Source organism: Acomys russatus, chromosome 6, assembly GCF_903995435.1.
Source record: "Acomys russatus chromosome 6, mAcoRus1.1, whole genome shotgun sequence".
NCBI classification, from domain to species: domain Eukaryota; kingdom Metazoa; phylum Chordata; class Mammalia; order Rodentia; family Muridae; genus Acomys; species Acomys russatus.
Genome location: NC_067142.1, coordinates 67,822,256 through 67,843,564, shown reverse-complemented (window position 1 = coordinate 67,843,564; position 21,309 = coordinate 67,822,256). Strand labels below are relative to the sequence as shown.

The window sequence follows — 21,309 nt, the reverse complement described above, 5'->3', positions numbered from 1 at the left end:
TCGCTCTCCAGAAGGGAGATCGTCTAAAAACGCTGGTGAAATGAAGAAGGGCCTGACAGCCCTACAGCCCCCCTCTCACAACAGCCCCAGAATAGCGTCCTCCCTTTATTCACTCCGAGCAGGTACAGAGATGAAGCAGGCACAACCCTTAGCCTCGAGGAGCTCAGGGTTGGAGTGAGTGAAAAAGACGTACAACTAGGTGTAATACCTAGGAAGCGCTGCCCTGTGCTCCATCGGGGGCAACGGAAGTGACAGGGTTAGGGTTTAGGATTCGCTGCGTAGAGAAGAAGCACAGCAAGCAAAGGCCCTAAGTTACACCGTGTGCGTGAACCACCGTGAGAAGCAGGAGGTGATGAGGATGGGGCCACATCCGAAGCTTTTTGGAGGGCATGCTGAAGACATTGAGCCCTCCATTAAACTGTGGGCTTTTTCGTAAGTCAACACAAGAGTGGTCTGGGACTTCTTCAGTAAGAAGCATGGCTATTGGGGAAAAAACGTCCTGCATCTCCACGGAGACAAGACTGCAGGGCAGAGCAGAGCTGCAAGTCAAAGTGGGCAGCGGCTAAGACAGGGTGGGAGAAGAGACCGGCAGGGGGTGGAGTCCTCAGCAGGAGCCTGGAGGCTGTTGCTCACACAAGCCTAAAGACCAGAGAGATGGAAAACTGGCTGTTTTCACAGTTTAAACACTCCGGGTTCCTTGGTTGAGCCACGTTTTACCTTTCTGAGAATCCTGCTGAGAGGAGATGGTTTTCCTCCAGCTTTCTCTCCAGGCTCCCTGAAGGAGGCATGTTTAGGGTTCTGAGATAGGAAACATACCCCGCTGCTCCTCCTGCCAGCCCCCAGTTGGAGCTGGAAACGCTGTGTGTTGTGCTGGCACTGGTGGGAGCCGAGCACAGCTGCCACCATCGTCTGGGCCGGCTCCATGCCTCCCTTGGCCAACAGGTCTCCCAGCGGACAGAGCAGTAAACTCCCTCATCCTGCTGGCAGTTTCCGGAAGCGGGGACGTGGCTGGGTACCAGAGAGGGGGCTAAACAGAGAAACAGGGGCTTGGGCAGAGTCAGGGATTCGGGGTGAGGGGGGCGGACAGAAGGGGACAGGATGTCTCCTATTAGGGAAGAACACAGAATACAAACTGGTCTTCTGTCTTCCGTGCTCCCTTACTCTGTATTGCCCTGCTCCCTACCCACCCGAGCCCTGTGCCAATTACAGCAGAACCCAGCTCTTCACGGTTTTGCAGAGGCCTGGCTCTGTAGAAGGACCACAGCCACCCAGACTGACCTTTAGGGACTCCCAGACACTCCTCTCAGACCAGTGTGCTGGCCCCTCAAAAGATACCCCCTTGTGGTCTGCAGCATCTTAGGGGCCACATACCTTGTAATCTCTTAGCTTTCCTTTGTCCCCTAGCTAGACCTCATTCTCCCTGTGCCTTCTGAAACCGCCATTGCCTACCTCTTCTCCTTCCCTAAGGGCTTTCCTCCTTCCCTACTCTTGCCAGTTCATATTGGCTCTCCTCTTCCAACTCTGGTAGAAAGTTGAAGGAATGGCCCCCTTCCTCAGTACCAGCTTCACTGCCCACTGCGATACCTCCTCCCTCAAGTAACCAGAAGGCTTTGCTCCAGCTGATGTCTTCTCCAGTCTATTGAATAAAGAGGATTACTATTTTCTCATTTTAACATCTTGGGTTGCTGTCCAAAGGTACGTGCTAGGAAGAGACATTTACGTATGTGTGTGTGTGTGTGTGTGTGTGTGTGTGTGTGTGTGTGTGTGTGTGTGTGTGTGTGTGTGCCACAGTGTATATGATCAGAAGACAGCTTTGGGCAGGTAATTCTTTCCTATCATGGGTCCCAGGAATCAAATGGTCAGAGATTTTTATTTGTTTGTTTGTTTATTATACAGTGCTCTGCCTGCATGTATGCCTGCATGCCTGAAGAGGGCATGAGATCACATTATAGATGGTTGTGAGCCACCATGTGGTTGCTGGGAATTGAACTCAGGACCTCTGGAAGAGCAGCCAGTACTCTTAACCTCTGAGCCATCTCTTGAGCCCACTCCCCAAGATTCTTTAATTAATAGAACTTTTAAATTTTATTTACCTTTATTTTATGTGCATTGGTGTTTTGCCTGTATGTCTGCCTATGTGAGAGTGTCAGATCTTGGAGTTACAGACAGTTATGAGCTGCCTCTGGGAGAGCAGTCAGTGCCCTTAACCGCTGAGCCATCGCTCCAGCCCAGTCTAAAAACCTTTTAGCTCTATATAAATTCCACCTTATTTAATAGACTTTTGTGCTTTTGAGGGAAATTAATTAATTAATTAATTAAATTTCAGGCAGAGTTTCACTATGTAGCCCTGGCTGGCCTGGCACTTATTATGTAGAATAGGTGGACTTCAAACTCACAGAGATCTATTTGCCTCTACATTCTGAATGGTAGGATTTAAGGAGTATGCCACAGCCAATTTTTTTAAGCTAGCATACAAAACAACTTCATTATGGCATTTTCATATATATGTGTTATCTTTCTCTTTACCCGTTACTTTTCCCCGTAGGCCCTGTTTCCAGGGACTTATAACAATAGCTAAAACCTTAGAAATCATGTGCATATTTTTCTTTTCTTGAGACAAGGTTTTTCTGGGTAGCCCAGGCGAGCCTCAAGCTCAATCATTCCTGCCCCAGTGTCTTGAATACTGGAACTACAGATAGGTACCACCATGTCCAGATACTCAACTCGTCTGATGGGGAAAATTAGCAGAGAGGAGTGATGCTGCTTGCCGGGGGACATACAATAAGGGAGAGCCTGAGGTGAGACTAGACCATGTCTCATATCTGTGCCAACAGCCATAGCAGTAACAAACATTTACTGAGCATGGCTACGCAGGAAGAGCTTTGTCCGTGTATGGTAAAAGCATAAGAGAGAGATGGTGTCTTTTCTTTGAGATTCCAAAGTTTGGATGGAGGGCAGGGACGTGACACAAGATTACCCAGCAAAGCCATGCATGCTCCATACCGAGCCAGACCTAGACAAGTTCTACCCATGTTCAGAGGACAGTGGGTTTGCTTCAGGCAAAGGCCAATGGAGAGGAGCCTCACATGGAGAGGGCAGTGTTCTCTGTAGAGCGGGCACTCTGAGGAGGGGCTGCTCGCGCTGCTCCACACTGGCTATGTCTGGTTCTATGAAGGAACAATGAGGACTCTAGCCTCTTCTTCTCCCTAGCTTGCTCCAGGCAAGGGCCATTTGAAAAGATGATCAATTCATGACCTCTCAGAGATAGCACAAGGATCAACTCTTCAAAGGAGCACTATTGTCCCCTAGCCCAGGAACAGTAGAGATTGAGGGGGAAATACCATCATTTCCTCAAAAGAAAGGAAGGGAAAGGGAAGGAAGGAAGGAGGTAGAGCGGCAGAGGGGAGGGAGGACAAAAAAGAAATAAAAGAGAAGTTTGGTGTGGGGCTGGGGAAATCTGGAGCTGTGGAAGGCCAGCAATCCCAGTGGGCTTCTGGGTAAATTCTTCATGAATGTAAACTCAGAAGGTACAGGAGCCTCACACTTACGTGGTGGAAAAGGGCAGAGGAAGCCCTGGGCCCAAACAGGGAAACGTGAGCAAAAGTGGAGGGCCATCTCAGGAGCCTGAGGAGAAGTCACTCCCCTGAGGTGATGCAACCCTGAGCCAACATTACCAGCCTAAGTGGTTGCTCAGGGGGTTAGAGGCTGGGACCCTGGAGTCCTCACTCTTTGCCCCCCAATTCACAAGTGAGGAATGGTCAGAGGTCCTAGAGGGGTGGGATTAAAAAACGGAAGTGAGGGAGAACATCCTGAAAAACCAAGACTGTGAAAGGAAACAGAGGAAGTAGGGTTCTTAGCCAGGCCTGAAGGAGGAAGGGGAAAGAGAGGGAACTGAGCCCAAGGGGAGAAAGGCCAGGCGGCGGGTGTGGCCCGGAGGGGAGTAGGCCCAGTGCTGGTGGTGACAGATGGGAGGGTACAAAGAGGAGAGCTTCAGGGAAGACAGATGGGTGGGGGAGGGGCAGGGGTGGTGCAGTGGTTGCGAGGCCCAGGCTGTAATGAGATTGGAACTGAACTGAGGAGAGGTGAGTGAAGAGGAAGAAGAAAGGGGAGGCTGCCATAGGAGACAAAAGCGAGAAGGCCTAGGGGGCCAGGGGCAGAGGGCTTGGGCTGGGTGCTGAGAGGGGCGGGGGGGGGGGCATCCAGCTGGGCTGGCAGCATCGAGAGTGACAGATTGCGTAGTTAGCCAGAGTGGAGACCCCGCTGTCACCTCCTAGAGGCACAGAGGGGTAGAGACAGAGAAAGACAGACTGACAAGAGACCATATGGAAAGCAAGTACTGAAAAGGAAGACACTAATGCGCTACTACCATTTCTAAGTGATGGTAGCTCTGGCACAGGCTTCTCTTGCCTGCCTTGTCTGCTGTGACCCAACACACCTCCAGTTCCTGACAAACTAGCCCCTCAACCACAGCCACACTTAGAGAAGGGTCAGGCGGCGTGGCACAGCAAGAGTTAACACTGCCTGCTCTCCCTGCCAGCCTGTTTGCCTGGTTGGGTCCCCAGGGCTCCCCACATATGTCACCCCCTCTCCTGCCAAGCCCACTGCTTCCCAGTTTCTCCAGGCCCTCCCCTTACCCTCAAGGACTATTCCCAGCCCCTGTGTCTAACCTACCTACCCTCCAATGTCCCGCCCAGCCCCAGAACCTCACAGCCTGCTCGAGGACAGAAACTTGTGAGCCACAATCTGAAGAAGTGAATGCCCATAAAACACAAAATAACAACCACAGAGGCATAATCATTTTCTCTATCCCTAAGGCCTGCTCCTCTTGTCTTCCTTGCAGGGAAGATGGCGCGTGTGCGTACACACACACACACACACACACACACACACACACACACACGGTTCCCAATACGAAGACCTCTCCTCAGCATCCTTCAGTCATATTTCCCACTATACATATATGGATAAAACTGCCTGTACCCTTTTAACTACCCTGCAGATGTAGGCAGTTGAGGGTGAACACTCTGCAGTTCTCTCGGCAGTCTCCCACAGACTGTTTCACTGGGTGTCACAAGAGCCCTGTGCTTGGGTAACACTATGCCCACATCACAGATGACAAAAGGAAGCCAGTGAATGTTACATGACTTGTCCAAGGTCACCAGGACCCGGACCCAGGACCAGTCGACTCTGGGTTCAGTAGATAGTGTTTTTTTTTTTTTTTTTTTTTTACGGTTCTGTGCTGTTAGCTCTTGTTTGTGACTTGTGTGTGGTCTTTTTCAGCTACTGCCCTGAGACATAAAAACTGAATCCCTGAGTGAGGCCAGGGACTAGGGAATCCCCAGAGCCTAAGATCTTGGGATGACAGATGCGGAGGAGGAAGAAATGGTCCCTAGAGTACATGGGACAGCTAAGGCTGGATGCTTCAGGCACAGGGCTCGCAGGGCTGAAAGAATCTGAACCAAACAGCCTGTAAGGGGAGAGGCCGGCAGCAGGAGTTTGCTTCTGGTCCCCAGTGTCCAACCTCCTCTGTCATTCCTTTCTGCTCTGTGGTCTCTCGAGGTTCTTCTGTGCTCCTCAGTGACTTTGGCATTTGGTCCTCCATTTTGGTGACACCTTATAGTTGATTCTTCTGTCTCCCCACCTTATGGGCCAGAATTGTTCTCTTCCTGAGAACTGTCTGTTCTCTGCTCCCTTCCTGTTTCCATCTCCCTTCTGCCTTGGGCCTTCCCTCAGATTTCCTCATTTCAATACCTGCACCTGCATCCTGGCCCCACCCTCCTCCTCCATCTCTCTGTCTCCCCTATGTCTCTGTCACTCTGTGACCACATCTTCCCACTTCTCCCTGTCTCCTCCATGATCCAGCGTTTCCTCTTGTCCCCCCCCCAGCCCCCAACCACCATTTTCCTGTGTCTCCCTACCGTTCTCTCATCTCCCCCCTCCCCCTCCCGCCATGGCACTTTCTCCCAAGTCTCAGTCTTCCAGTTTCTTGGATGGGTTGGAGGGCAGGAGGGTGGGGGAAGCAGGACTGTTGTTGCTGGGGGCTCATTAGGTAGAGATTGCTTTTTAATCAGCACCATGGCAATGATGATGCAAACACCAAGGCGCCACCTGATCCCCTGCCCCCCCACCCCCTCCTCAGGCCTTCTTTCCCCTCCAGCTCAGCCCATCTGCTGGCGCCTGGGCACCTGTCTGGGCCTGCCCAGGTGGGAGTTGGCACCTCCCAGGCCTGGGGGTGGGGAGAGGAGGGTGAGCTTGGGGAGGAATTATAGGACTCCCTTTAGGGAAAGCCTCACCCTGGAGAAAGCCCAGAAAAGGTTGAGAAGGCTCAGTGAAGTGGCAAAGCCCTCCCACAGCCTGTGCTCCTACTAGGGTCTACACTTATTACAAGCATTATCACACTTGGTCCCCATGGCAACCCAAACAGTTATAACTTATCCCATTTTAAAGAAAAAAGATGTTGAGGCTCAAAGGTCAGGATTCATCCAAGGCCGTACAGTGAGCAGAGCCCTTTCGCTGTAGCTCGCTGTGCCTGGCTGGAGTCTCTCCAGCATAGTTTGTTTCTGATACCCACTGAGGCCCAATGAAGACACCATGCATCTGAATAAACGGGAGAATTTCCATGCGGGAAAGCAGCCGTCTGCTACTCCGTGTGCTTCCCTTAGCCCCAGAAACTCACTTCCCTCTCAGGCCACCCTGCGACACACCCACACAGACACAGACACACGCATATGCAGAGGCACAGACCCTGGAGGCGGCGGAGTTAGTGATGTGGACGTAATCAGCGCTCATTTGCACATAATTTTGTGTCTACTTTTCTTGTTGCTCATTTGATGGCCTGCACACTCAAGGCGGCCTGGCCTGCTCTGCCCTTTTCTCCCAGAGTCTTTCCGATCTCTGCTCCGCCTTTCTTGGATCTCCTCCTTCCCTTCCTGTTACCTCCTTCCTCCCAACCCCACCCCTACCCCCAGTTCTGCCCCCCCCCCCCCCCCCCGTGGCTCAGCATGGGCTGGCCAGCCTAGAAAAACTCCTTGTGGGGGGTCTCCAACCAGAATCTGATCCCACTCCTAGCCTGGTGATGGGGAAGGCAGGAAAATGGGGAGTGTAAGAGAGACTATCAGGATGCTTGAGCCCCAGGATGAACAGGGGCTAGGACCTGAACAGTTGCGAGAGGCAGCCAGTTAAGCTGGGGATCCTATTTGTATGAGAACTTACTTAGGGAAAGGACAGTTGGGTTTTCTTCCACGTTTTAGTGCTGGTCACTTTGTCTTTTCACAGTTTTTGCTGTTGGTACTTTGGAGAGCCTTCTTCCTGGAGAACAGAGCTATGGAGAAGGGGCCGTGAAGGCCACTCTGGGACTCAGAATGGAACTATGACGTTTAAATCCAGCTTCTTTGGAGTCTCTGCCCAGCTACCTCTAGTGTGGGAGACTGTGGGGGGGGGGTTCATCTGTGGTCCCGCCCTGGCTCTCGCCCCAGCCCCACCCCTTCCCCAGCTCTCTATTTCTTGCTTATGAAATATGCATGGAGAACAGATGTCCCGGCTCCCCCACTCCCCGCCCCCCTCAGGGCCAGCCCCCGCCCCCCAGCTCCCAAGGGGTTCCCACATCCCTCTGCCAATGGCTGCCTGGCCTGGCTGTTTAATATTGATGAGGGGCGGGGGTGCCTGGGCCAGCCAATAGAGAGCTGGGGGTGTGTGTATATGTGTGTCTCCATATATATACACATAAGGCTGGGCCAGCTCAGGTGTGTGTATGTATCTGTGAGTGTATGTGTATATGTATGTATGAGTGTGAGTGTGGGTAACCCGGGTATTGGACTAAGACCACCTCTTCTGCCTAGGCCTTACCTCTTCACCATGTGTACCCCTCTTATCTGTCCTGGAGCCTGTTCAGCCATGACAAGCTGGCCCCAAGAGCTCTAGAAACTGTCCCTAACTTTGCAGACAGATGACCCTTGAGCAGCAAGAAGAGACTGGGGCTCTCTACGCTGTCCCCCTCGATTGCCAGCTTGGATCCCTTGGCAGAGTCCTTCTAGGTAAGAGGACACCATGGGCTGCAGAAGGGTGGGCATGCTCCGCTCCTCCTCATCTCTGGCTGGAGTCTCCTCCCAGAGCCTTCCTCTAGTGTTTGCTCTCTCTCTCTCTCTCTCTCTCTCTCTCTCTCTCTCTCTCTCTCCATCTCTGCCCCTTTTCTCTTTTGCCTACTTCTTTTGGATTCTTTGGGCAACCTCTGTTAGCTGGAGCTGGAGGAAGTTAGGTGGGACTTTCTATCTCGGATGCTTGGAATTGTTGCTTGCCTGAGACTTTCAGACCAGACGTGGATAGAGAAAAGACTCTCGTTGTGAAAATAAAAGCTGCTGCTCGGGAGTGGAGGTGGGGGAGAGGGAGGGAGGGGCAGGTGGAGATGGGTCGTGACAGATGGGGAGCAGGAGAGAGAAAGGGAGGACACCAGAGAGTGAAGGAGGATGCAGGAACATGGGGACTGGACGGAGAGGGAATCCAGTTGTGATCGATGTACGGGGAACCCTAAGGCTGAACTCTTGGTTGTAGTCCACCTTGGCAGTGGGGAGTTAGGGACCCTGAACATGTACCTGGAAATGTCCCCCGCTCCAGCACCCCACACCATTGCTGCCCTCTTCTCTTCCTTTGGTCCCTAGAATATGGAGGAAGTTCATCACTTTAGCATTAACCAGCTCCTGTTTTATGTCTCGGTCAGTGTGTAGATGTTTCTCCACCATCAGATGCTGGTGATTGTTTGATTCCTTAAGAGCTTAGGAGCTGCTGTGGTCTGAGCCCTGTGTTCTGTGAGGTAGGGTGGGGCAAGGCTAGGAGAAAGGGTGGCTCCTGTGAGAGGGTCTGTCAGCTGTCAGCTGGAGAGCCAGGGCTGGGGATAAATGGGATGGTGACTGGGAAGAAGCCTCCCTGTTTCTGTCTCTATCAAGGCTGAGCTCACTCGGGAGAAAACACACACACACACACACACACACACACACACACACACACAGTGATTCTGAGACTGGCAAACTTAACTGAGCTCCAGAAGGGCAGCTAACTCCGAGAAGCTGTTATGTCCTCCTCTGCAGGGTATGTCACAGGCCCTGGGTGAGTTTCTCAATTTGACCTTGCAGAATCACCAGGAGGGGCAGGGAATGGCAAAGGCTAAAGACAGAGCTGAGGGAGCTGGTGGTCCTGAGCAGGGAGAAATACCTTTCTTCGGTTCTCATAGGCAGGGATGTAGGGCCTAATGTCTACAGTGATGATGTTGAGGAAGTTGAGGGATCCTGAGGGACTGAACTAAGGTACCTGTGCCAAGCTCCATATATCCTAGTCCACTCAACAACGGCCATCTCTGTGCTTGGCCCTCTGTCCCTGTAAGAAATAAGGGTACAGAAGGTCCCAAAGCTGAGGCTTGCAGTTCTCCTTTGCTCCCTTGGGGCTGTTGCTCTGCCTTCACTCTTAATTATTAATATGAAAAAAAAAAAAAAAAACCTAAACCCACCACATAACAAAATATGCTACCACAACAAATAAGGGGAGAGCCGGAGAGTATTATGTATATTCTCATTATGTGAAACTGATCTCCAGAACTTTTTCATCTTGCGAATGTGAAATTCTATACTCTTTCTTCCAGCCTCTGGCAATCACCGTTCCAGTTTCTGTTTTTATGAATTAGACTACTTTAGAAGCTTAAGTGAGCGGAGTCATAGTACTTTGTGTGTGTGTGTGTGTGTGTGTGTGTGTGTGTGTGTGTGTGTGTGTGTGATGGCTTACTTCATGTAGAATAGTGTTCTCAAGGCTTCATCTATGTTGCAGTGCGGCAGGGGCCCCTTCCTGTTCCAGGCTCTCAGTTTATTATTATGTATACATCATATTTACATTCTGGTGAATATTTGAGTTGCTTCTGCCACTGCTAGGGACATTGGTGTGCCAATGTCTCACAAGTGCTGGAACATACTGTATTTCCAGAGTTAGGTTTTTGTTTGTTTGGTTTGTTGTGTGTGTGTGTGTGTGTGTGTGTGTGTGTGTGTGTGTGTGTATTTCCCTGAGACAGGGTTTCTCTATGTTACCTTGCCTGTTCTGGACTTGCTTTGTAGACCAGGCTGGTCTTGAACTCACAGCAATCCACCTGCCTCTGCCTCTCGAGTTCTGGGATTAAAGGCGTGAGCCATCATGCCTGGTTCAGAGTTAGTTTTTTTGAGGACCATCCAGGCTATATTCTATGGCAGCCATAGACCTTTACAATCCTACAAACAAGGGTTTCTATTTCTTCACATTCTTGCCAATACTGATTTAGGGTTTTTTGTTTGTTTGTTTGTTTATTTGTTTTTTTAATAAACTGTCTCTAATGGATGTGGGGTGATGTTTCACTGTGGATTTAATTTGCATGTTTAGTATCTGTGATGTGCCATGCATGTATTTTCATATGTATGCTGGCCATTTGCGCATTATCTTTGGAGAAATGTCTGTTCAAGTTTTTTTTTTCCCCGATATTTTTTGGTTGTTTCAGACATTCCTTTTTTGAGATTAAGTGTTGCTATGTATCCAGGATAGTCTCAAATCCACACTCCTCCTGCCTACACTCCTCCGTGGCTACACGGGCATATGCTGCCACACCTGACTGAGAACTTCATATGCTTTGGTTATTAACCTATTATCAGATATATGGTTTGTGATTGCTTCCTCGTTGCATAGGTTGAATTTTCACCGTGGTGGCTGTTCTCTTTAGTGCACTACAGTTAAGTTTGGTGTAGACTTTTGCTTCTGTTCTCATATCAAGAAAGGACTGCCAAGTTCAATGTCGTGAAGGACTTGCCCTCCGTTTTCTTCTAGGAGTTCCGCTGTTGTAGGTCTTCAGTCTCTTGTTCAGCACTTGCCTGCTCTGTCCTTCCTAGCACTTTCTCTTCCTCTATTTTAGCTCCCACACCTGCAGGTCCCTCCAGCTTTGGACAGCTCTCCTTTACCAGACCGCCCAACTCACTTCCCCGCCCCGAGCTGCCCACCCCTTCAGCGGTCAGTAATTCTCCTTTCTGTATTTCAGGCTCCAGGCTGGAATCTTGACCATGGAACCTTGAAGTGACTCTGCTTTCCAGAGCTCAGTGGCAGACCTTAGCCCTCCCAAGCCCTTCCTGCCTCTCCCACAGGCCACTTTCAAGCTCCAAGAGGGAGGGGTGGGGAGGAGATTAGAATTTCACTAGGCGGAGGGGTTTCCACCATGATGCTCAACTCTGACACTATGGAGTTGGACCTGCCTCCCACCCACTCGGAGACCGAATCGGGCTTTAGCGACTGTGGGGGCGGGCTGGGCCCGGATGGTGCTGGGTCAGGGGATCCCGGAGTGGGCCAGGTCCGGAGCTCGGAGCTCGGAGAGTCCGGCCGCAAAGACCTGCAGCACCTGAGCCGTGAGGAGCGCCGGCGCCGGCGCCGCGCCACCGCCAAGTACCGCACGGCACACGCCACGCGGGAGCGCATCCGCGTCGAGGCCTTCAACTTGGCCTTCGCCGAGCTGCGCAAACTGCTGCCCACTCTGCCCCCGGACAAGAAGCTATCCAAGATTGAGATTCTACGTCTGGCCATCTGTTATATCTCGTACCTGAACCATGTGCTGGACGTCTGAACTGAGCCCGCCTCCCGCCCTGGATTCTCCCCTTCTCCCGGGGCCTGTCCAGGGCCCCCAGTCACCACACATTACTTAGAATGGCCGGCTCCTTCCCATCCCAGAGGACCGGGCGCACACTGCTAGTCCTGAAGGCCACCTTCTTCTCATTGGCCCAGGCATAAGGGGGATATTCTCATGGGTTCCTTCAGAGAATTGGTCAGGCCTCACTGGTCAGAGTTGCTTGTCGGAGTGGTCAGAATGGAGTGCTTGGGGGGGGGGGGGTTACTAAGCGTAGCTTACTCAGCTGCTGCTTCTCCTGCCCTATGTTCAAGTTTTCAGAGACCCCAGACCCCGACTCTCTCTTCTGGCAATGGTGGGACCCAGAATAAGAAGGAGAAATGGCTAGCGGTAGAGTGGGGAGTGGGTTCCGAAATCTCGTACTTATCTATCCACGCCTGGGGGGAGGGATGGGCTCTTGGAACACAGAGATATGAGTGAGGTGACTCCTGGGTCGCCAGGAATTATAGCAAAATCCTGCCTTTCTTTTGTCTATCTTGTTCTTGAGGCTTAGCATATACAGACCTCAGATCTATCTTGGTAGTGAGTGCCTTTTTGGAGCTGTCTGCCCGCTTCTGCCATCCCAGCTTTCTCCGTTTCCCTGTGCCAGCTAGAAAGAGGAAAACTTCAGTCCTGGCATAAGGACGACATCTCCAAATAGCCCAGGGCACCTTGCAGAAAGCTGGGGACCTGGGTGGGGCAGCCCAACAGCAGCTGCTTCCATCCCAGAGGACCCTGCAAACATGCAAGCCTCATGAGCTCCTCCCTCAGAAGCAAGGGGGTGCCTGCTACTGCCCTCTATGAATGCTCTAGGGCCCTCTTATTACATTTTTTTTTCCTTCTTCCTTTCTTAAACTGTCGTGGAAAGGAAGTTGCCCCGCCCATGCTGCTGAGCCCAACCCGCCCACTATAGCCTGTGCCACGGGAGTGGATGGGGCCTTAGAATCCCGATAGAGGAACCGAACTCACTTCTTTTCCATGCTCCGGATACCCCACACCAAACTCCTAGCTCTACAAGGATATTTATTTATGTATTTATTTATTCATTTATTTATTTATTTATAAATATTACTATTTATTACCGAGTTATGCACTTTGGGGTAGGGCAAGGGGGGGCTCCCTACTGGGAGCCTCTTGCTTTCTTCCTGGTTTCTTCTTTTTTTTTTCTTGTTCCTTCTCCAATGCAGGTATGTGTGGGGATCCCTTCACCCACCATACCAATACCTCTTCCTCAGCTTCATCTGCCCCCATCCCCTTTTCTCTGGAACAGTGCCCCCTCCCCAGCCTCCTAGCTTCTGGGTGCCCTCCTAACCCTCCCCCTCCCCCTCCCCCGAGACAATCCCACTCTAGACCTATCTACTGCATCCCTCTTACTGGCTTTTCCCAATACCACCAAGAACACCCCTCAGGGTCTGTGTCTGGTGTCCTGTGTGCAAGTCTCTTTCTGGTTGCATTCCTAATTTCCTACAAAAAAGAAAAATTAAAGTGACCTCGATCTAGTACCAGATATGGCTGTGGCTCCTTTGTGTTGGGAAGCTGGCCGGAAGGTCATGTAGGATGGATTTCTTGGGCCCTAGCTGTTGAAGCCTCTTTGGAATGTCTGTTACATCAGAGCTTCCTGTGGTAAATAAATAAAGACAGAGAAGAGAGGCTATGGAGAAAAGCGGTCCCGTGCATCCACCTTAGCATTCACTGAGTGACACTTGCCATTTTTCAGACCCTCCACCTCCTTGTTTGGAGAGAAGGCAGTGAGTGTCCTAACAGAACCCAAGTTAAACAAACCTGTGTCTGTGGGTCCATGCTGCTGGAGAAAGCCATGACATAAAATTGAGAAAATTGAGGCATTGCCTTTTCTTTTATCATCTCCAGGCTAGGTCAAAATTACTTGAAACAGCAACTCCTGCCCTGTTCTGTGCTCACAGCATTAGATACAGGAAGGAGTAAGATGGAGGACATGCTACTGAGAGAATGAGAAAGTGGGGGTGGGGTGGCGGGTCCTAAGTGGCCTGGCTTGTAAGGCTGAGTCAGGCAGTCGTGGATTCTAGCCTGGACTAGAATTTAATCTAGCCAGAGATCCAGCCCAAAACCACCAAAGAAGAAAGGTGCTAAACTGGCATCAGGTTCTAGAAAAGCTCCCAAAATCATATTTTATAAAGATAAGCTCAGAGAGCACCTTGCCCAAGGTCACACAGCTATTAGGGACACAGTTAAGACTCAGAGTCAGATACAGCTTCTTCTTGGGGGTGGGTGGGTGGGTTGGATTGAAGATAGGGTCTTAGGTACTCAGGCTGTCCTTAAACTTGACATATAGCTAAGAGTGATTTTTCTTTTAATGTTAAAAGGCAATAGGGGCTCTATTCCTTTTGGCTCTGCTTCTTAACAATTAGACTTTATTATACTATCCAACAATCCTATATAAGAAGGAAAAAGGGTTAAAGGGAACCAAGAGTAAATCTTCTGGTATCTGTTCCATGGGATGGATCCCCAGGTGTCTCTGACCTCTACGCTGGTCTGGCCTGTAAGCTGGTCTTTTCTTTCCCCAAATCCACATGCGATCCTGCTCCAAAAACTGCAGCCTTCTCTCTCCTCTGCCTGCATCTCTCTTGGGTGTGCAATGGCCAGTCTGGATCTGCTAAGAATGATCTTAAATTGAGATCTTCCCAAATTGATAACCTTCCAAGTGTTGGAATCACAGGTGTTTACCACTGTTTCTGGCCTCTCTAAAATGACCTAGCCTGACAGATGGTGCTCTTTTGCCGCCCCCCCTCCCATTTTAACAGGAACACTGATAAAACCAGGAGGACCATTGCATAGTTAGGAAGACAAAGCTTTGGAGACCACTCTACAAGGAAAACATTTGGGGCTTTTATTTTTGGTTTGGTGCTGGGGATGGGAGCAAAGGCCTCACACACACACACACCGTAGGCAAGTGCTCTGCCACTGGATGAGGATGTCTGGCTTGCTAACATATATATATATATATATATATATATATATATATATATATATATATATATATATATTCTTATATACAGTTGGTACAGTGTATGCCTACCATGAATGAAAATCTGGGTTTGATCCCCAATGTTGCATAAGAGGGGTTGCGCTGACCTCTAATCCTGGCACCCTAAGGTGGAGGCAGTTGGATCAAAGTTATTCTCAGCTACAGTTGAGGCCACCCTGGGATATGTGAGAGCCCACCTCAAAAAACAAAGTAAGCAAAGAGTAGATTTAGAAGTCAAGCCATCCGCATCTTCAAACACTAGTCAAGGAAACAAAACTGGATATCTTATGTGGCGCCAGATGTTACAATCACAGTCACTGAGTCGAGGCTGTAAGATAATAGATTTTTAATTGCAAGAAAACCTTCATGGTCTTCAGTACCTGGAACTGTTCAGCTTTAGAAACACTTGCCCCAACAGAGAGGAATTCAAGCAGAGGGGCTGGAGAATCTAGTCTATACAGAGACATTTGGAGGACATTCCCACTTCAGTTGGAACTCTGGCTCAGGACCCTGGGAGAGCCTTTCCTAAGGTAAGGCTGTGTAAATAGTTGAAGGTAAGAGCAGTGGAAAGAAACTGCTTGAATGATGACTACAGCATGCCATCAGCAAGAGGGGCTTGCCTCAGAGTTGGAAAGGAACTCCCAAGATGTAATGTTGTCTCTCCTGCGCGTGAGTTAAATGAGATGTCCTAACTCTACAGCCTGGCAAAAGAGCGGGCTGAACTGAGGCCAGGAAAGTCTGAGAACTACTGGAGACCAGTGTTGCAAGGACTCTGGAAGATCACTGGGCCCAGCTTCCCTGGCCCTGGCTCCTGCCTCTTTTCCTCTTTGCATTCCTTTTCTTTAATTTTATAAAAAATTTGAGACCAGGTATCACTATATAGCTCAGGCTGGCCTCTGACTCACCAACCTCCTGCCTCAGTCTCCCCAGTACTAGAATTACATACACTGTCTATGGCTAATGCCTTTGATTATCTATCTGTCTGTCTGTCTATCTATCTATCTTTCTTTTGTGGGGGAGGTTCGAGACAGGGTTTCTCTGTGTAACCTTGGCTGTCCTGGAGCTCTCTCTGTAGACCAGGCCTTCAGCTCACAGAGATCCACCTGCCTCTGCCTCCTGAGTGCTGGGATTAAAGGCGTGAGCCACCACCCAGCCTCTATCTATCTATTTATTATTTTGAGACAAAAATCACATTAAATAGCTCAAGCTGGCCTTTAACTTGCCATCTACCTGTTTCTGCTTCCAGACAGCTTGGATTACAGGTGTGTGCCACCATGCCTGGTAAAAACCTTTGTTTTAAAGCCAGGTGACTAGCCAGAGAGGTGAGGTGACCCATTATGATGACTGAGTTTTATCACCCAAGTCTCAGGGTCCTGGGTGTGATTCTAAGTGTGATCACTATGCCTCTGTGCTTGGGGACCATCTCTGCCCCTCCCAGGCTGGGGAGCAGAAGGGTTAGGGGCCCCTCCCCTCACCGGTCCCTCAGGGCCTGAGGGTGGTGAGCAGGATGGCTGCAGCTGTTCTGTTGCTAACTCCAAATTTCTTCAGATAATCAATTGGCCTCGCTGCCGCTCTGCTCTGCATGGCAGGACAGGGAAGGAGGCAGAAAATGAGAGGGGGAAGGGCATGGGAGACAGGGAGGGGGAGGGGCAAAGTGGAGCAGTGAGGGAGATGTCAGTCCTCTGGCTGAAGGAAAGAGAAAAGTGGGGGTGCGTACAGGCAGGGGGCGAGGAAAGGCATGGAACACCTCAGTTCATCTCACAAGGCTCCAGAACCCAGCTCCAAACCAGAGCACGGGGACACATGCCTGGAGTCCCAGCACTAAGAAGGCAGAGCTAAGAGGATGCCTCCAAGTTCGAGGCCAGGCTTAGTTATGTAGAGAGTTCTGGGCTAACCCGGGTCATATAGCAAGACCCTGTCTCAAAAAACCAAAGAAGAAACAGTGAAAGACATGACAAGACAAAAACTGAAAATTCCTAAATCCAGAGCCAGCAGGGTGTGAGTAGAAGGGGATATGGGGTAGGAGGCCAGGTTAAATTAGGGACCCAGGTGAGAGGTGATGTGTCACATCATCCCTTCCGTCCTCTTCTAGATCCCGTGCACAGAGCGTGGCCTTTTTCAGCTGCACATGCCATGGTGACCACAGCCCCTGATCTTCTAGTCCTGTCTGCTATAATAATTGCTCTCCTGTCTTCTATCAGAGACAGCTTTAACTCAGTGACCCCAGAAGGCAAGGCCCAAGGGCTTCCAAATGGCTCTCTAAGCTAGTCTTCCCTACACACACACACACACACACACACACACACTGCAGTAGCCTGGCAGACATATGGTTCCTTTGTGCCCACACAATGGGGCCCTGTTTGTGCCCCTTTCCAGCCTGGGCATAGAATGCGGGTGTTTCTCTCTTGCTCAGCTCACCCACCCCTTCCTTCTCCATGTCCCATGAAGGACTTCTCTTCCTTGCCTCCTCTTCTTCCTTTTCCAGGAAGTGCCCATCGTTTACCTTTCTACTTCTTTCTAATGACTTTTCCTGTGTTTTTAAATTTGACCAGGTGCCAAAGGTGAGCTAACAAAAAAGTCTCCACCACAGTTCATTAACACAGGAGAAGAACACAGAAACCCATTGCTCTGTAAGATTGGAAGGTATGGGGTGGGGGAAGAAGCAGGCTCAGGCGACAGCAGCAGCAGCAGCATTGCGCTAGAGGAAGAGAAACCGAGCCCATATCTTGCAGCCAGAGACTGGTGGTGACCCAGTTTCCTTCCCTCTCTCTCTTATTCCCTCCCTCCCTCCCTCCTCCTCCTCCTCCTCTTTCTCCTCTTTCTATTGGTATTTTTGAGACAGAGCTTCTTACTGTTCAGCCCAGGCTAACATGAGTTTACTGCAATCCTGCTGCCTCAGCCTTCTGAGTGCGGGGATTACATATAGGTGTGGGCCATCTCACCTGCTTGACTTTTACTCCTTATCCAACAAACACACTGCCTGCTCTGCTGTCAACTTCTTCATCCATAAAGCGGGAAGAGAATTAAGACCTGTCAGAGTGCTAGGAGGATTAAATGAGATTTATGTGACTGCGCTCCACATGCCTGCCAGTGGTGGTGCTACTGGTGTTTAATCCCAGCATTCATTCGGGAGGCAGAGGCAGACAGATCTCTGAGTTCGAGGCCAGCCTTTGGTTTATAGAGAGGAAGTCCTAGGACAGCTAGGGCTATACAAAGAAACACAGTCTCAATAAAAGAAAGAAAGAAAGGCGTGCGGGGCCGGGGGTGGGGGGTGGGGAGAGAGAATGTTCATCAAATGAAACCTCAGGGGTGGCCAGTAGCAGGGCCAACCTGTTTGTTCACTGTACAAGGTAACAGCAGCAAAAGGGCCTGACATTCAACTCCTCTCCCACCAGACCAGCTATGCTCCAAGGAGGATGTATACATCCTCAGAGAAAAGGCCCTGGATTCAAGCCTCTCCTGTGGGTTCCTTAAAATTGGTCAGGAGTCAATCGTCTTTGGAGAGTTGGCCGTAAGGAGTCTGTGAGATATACTAAACTAAGACTGGAGAAATTATAGCTAAGGAGTGGGTGGGGGTTGAAAAACCGAGGAGGGTGTCAGAGAGAGTAAGGACCTTTTTCTTTGACTTCCTTCTCTAGTCCCTGTCTGTAAATCTTGATCATTGCTTGTTGAACACCGCCCCCTGCTGGCCACTAGCAGAGATGGTCTTCAATTTTCGTGGTGGAGCCTCTGAGAGACTAAAAAGGGGCGGGGGGGGGGGGGGGGGGAGTCCTCTAGTTTCAGGACAAAGGGCAGAGAAATTGCTGGTGGGGAGTGCAGGCCAGAATTCTGTTCCTGGGAGATGAGGGACGGTGGAGTACTGACTAGGTACATAGATCAGACTTTGAGAATTTCAAATCATTTTTGCCTGTGGCTGTTTCATTTGATGTGTGTGTGCAACTGTACCTTGATGCTTTTCTTGTGCCTCATAACAAAGATTTATTTCATTTTTAATTGCGCACGCGCGCGCACACACACACACACACACACACACACACACACACACACACAGGTGCAGGTGATGTCCCGGAGCTGGAGTCACAGGTGATGGTGAGCCGCCTGATGTGGGTGTTGGGAACCAAACTCTGGTACTCTGCAAGAGCAGTACACATTCATACCCTCTGGGCCACTGTCCCTAGTACCCTTCTTTATGTAGGAGTCCGGATGGCAGCTTCCAATAGGCAGCAAGAACAAGGCCCTGCTTTCTCTTCTCTGAAGGGCTCTTCTTTCCCTCTGAGTTTTAAATTTTCCTTTCAACTCCATCAGCACATGGCTGTTTGCATGTTGCAGTTTTTTGTGTCTTCTGGTTCCCACCCCACTTCATTCTCAGCCCAGATACAAGCTTGTCTCTAACATGGAACAGTTGGGTCTTCCAAGAAAAGCAAGGGTAAAGAAAGGTAAGTGTCCGAGGTCACAGCCTGTCTGCTATCTTTTTTTTTTTTTCTTTTCTTTTCGACAACAGTCAAGTCCAGCCTTCCCTTTGACTTATTTTTTTAAAGATTTATTTATTTACTCATTATGTATACAGTGATGAAGTGGGCATCAGATCACATTATACATGGTTGTGAGCCACCATGTGGTTGCTGGGAATTGAACTCATGACCTCTAGAAGAGCAGTCATTGCTCTTAACCACTGAGCCATCTCTCCAACTGCCAGCCTTCCCTTTTATAATCTTAGAGGATTATAGTCCATTGGATGGAATACATATCTATTGAAAATTCATGTGCGTCCAGCACTGCTGCAGGTCCTAATACAGGCTCAGCACCACTGCTCTCAAATCTACTTAGGATGGGATGTGGGGGCATAGATATGGTAACATGTGAGTTACCTGTCAGGAATAGAAGTGATACAAGGAAGGCTGATGAGGGCAGGAACAGGTAAAATCCAAGCTGGATTCTGAAGGCGCCTGGGCTCCCAAGGTCAGCAAGGTGATTATAGTGACTGCTGTAGCATGCTGCCAAGAAACCCCATCACAGGTTTCCTTCTTCCCTGGACAAAGGCACTCTCTTTTCATGTGTGGGAGGGCTGACTCACAGAGCATTCTCTCTGGGACTTGCCTTGGGAGGGAGAAAGCTCTCTCCCAGAGGCATCTGCATGCAGTGACTGGTTGATGTGGGCTATTGCAGCCTGAGCGTCCTTGTGGGAGCACCAGGGGCTCTGAACTAATCCTGTGATTACCTCATGCCTAACAAGTTCACTCCTGGCTGGGAGCACTAGCCTGAGGAGTCCAGTGTCAGGATCAGAGGATCCAGTTCCCTCTGTGGGTGTGACTCAGTAATAGAACGCTCACTCACCATGTCTGTGCGAGGCTCTGGGTCCCATCTCCAGAAATGAAGATGACAGGCAGAAAACACAGAGCAAAACCAAAATAAAGCAGTATTTTAGCAGGGTGTGGACAACTCCTTCTGAAGCTAAGGGAAACAAACAAACAAACAAGCAAAAAAAAAAAAAAAAACCCAAAACAAAACAAACAACAACAAAAAAAAAACCCAAACAAACCACACAGATTCCTGGGGAATTCTCCCTGCAACAGCAATCTTCCAGGCATTATTGATGTGAGGGTGTGGAGCTCTGAGAAAGCTTACTGAGCAGTTTGGTATTACTGACACAGAAATGCCAGGGGCTGGTGGACAGGGGAGGGATGCAAAATGGTCAGGTAAGGCAGATAGTGTCCAGTTCTTTGCTACGCACCGATGGGAAACCGGTGGACAAGCTATCATAGGGCACACAGGTGTCATCATCACTTTACATGTTAAAAATGTCACTTTAAGGGTCTGGGAAGATGGTTCAACAGTTAAGAGTGCATACCGCTCTTACAGAGGAACCCAAATTCTGTTCCCAGCACCCACCCAGGCTCACAACTGCCTGTAACTTCAGCTCCGGGGTATTTGATGCCCTCTGCTGACCTCCAAAGGCACTACATTTGTATGCACATACACACAGTTAAAATTAAAGTAAAAAAAATTTTAAAAAAATATCACTTTTAGGGCAAGCATACTGATGCACTCCTGTAACCCTGGTACTCAAAAGATCTTGGGTTTGAGTTTAAGGCTGGCCTGGGATACATAGCAAGAATGGTGATTTGAATGAGAGTGGGCTCCTTAGCTCGTATGTTTGAATGTTTGGTCCCTAGTTAGTAGAACTGTTTGGGAAGGATTAGAAGGTGTGGCCTTCTTGGAGATGTACACTGGGGGGGGGGGGGGGGAGCGGCTTTAAGGTATCCAAAAAGCTTACGCCATTCCAGTTGGCTTTTTCTCTCTCAACCTCTTATTTATGAATCAGATGTAATCTCTCAGTTACTATTCCAGTACCATGCCTGCTTGCCTGCTGCCATGCTCCACCCCCCACCCCCACCCCATGATGATCATGGACTCTACTGTCTGAAACTGTAAGCCAGCCCCCAATGAAATGGTTTCTTTTATAAGTTGCTTAGGTCAGAGTTGTAGTGGAAAAATTGGTTTCTCTAAAAACCACAGACATGTTATGGAAATACCTTCATTTTAATCCTAGGTGTCGGGACACAGGGCTGCTTTGCAGCAGCTGACTATGGTTCGCCTTGTGCTCTAGCAGGGGTGTGGTTTTGCCAGCTGCCAATAGTTTCTGTGAGTGTGTGAC

The 21,309-nt window shown here is 49.8% G+C and overlaps 1 protein-coding gene across 1 annotated transcript; it reads left to right on the top strand.

The window, feature by feature from the left end:
• The first annotated feature begins 11,209 nt into the window (after positions 1–11,209).
• Nhlh1 (nescient helix-loop-helix 1) lies at positions 11,210–11,696 on the top strand. Its single transcript, XM_051147915.1, has one exon. It carries the CDS (start codon positions 11,210–11,212, stop codon positions 11,609–11,611), a length of 402 nt encoding a protein of 133 aa, XP_051003872.1. The 3' UTR covers positions 11,612–11,696.
• The last annotated feature ends 9,613 nt before the right edge of the window (positions 11,697–21,309 follow it).

What these genes read in the sequence shown, in the direction of transcription:
- Nhlh1 (XM_051147915.1), top strand. Translation starts at nt 11,210, where the DNA reads ATGATGCTCAACTCTGACACTATGGAGTTGGACCTGCCTCCCACCCAC.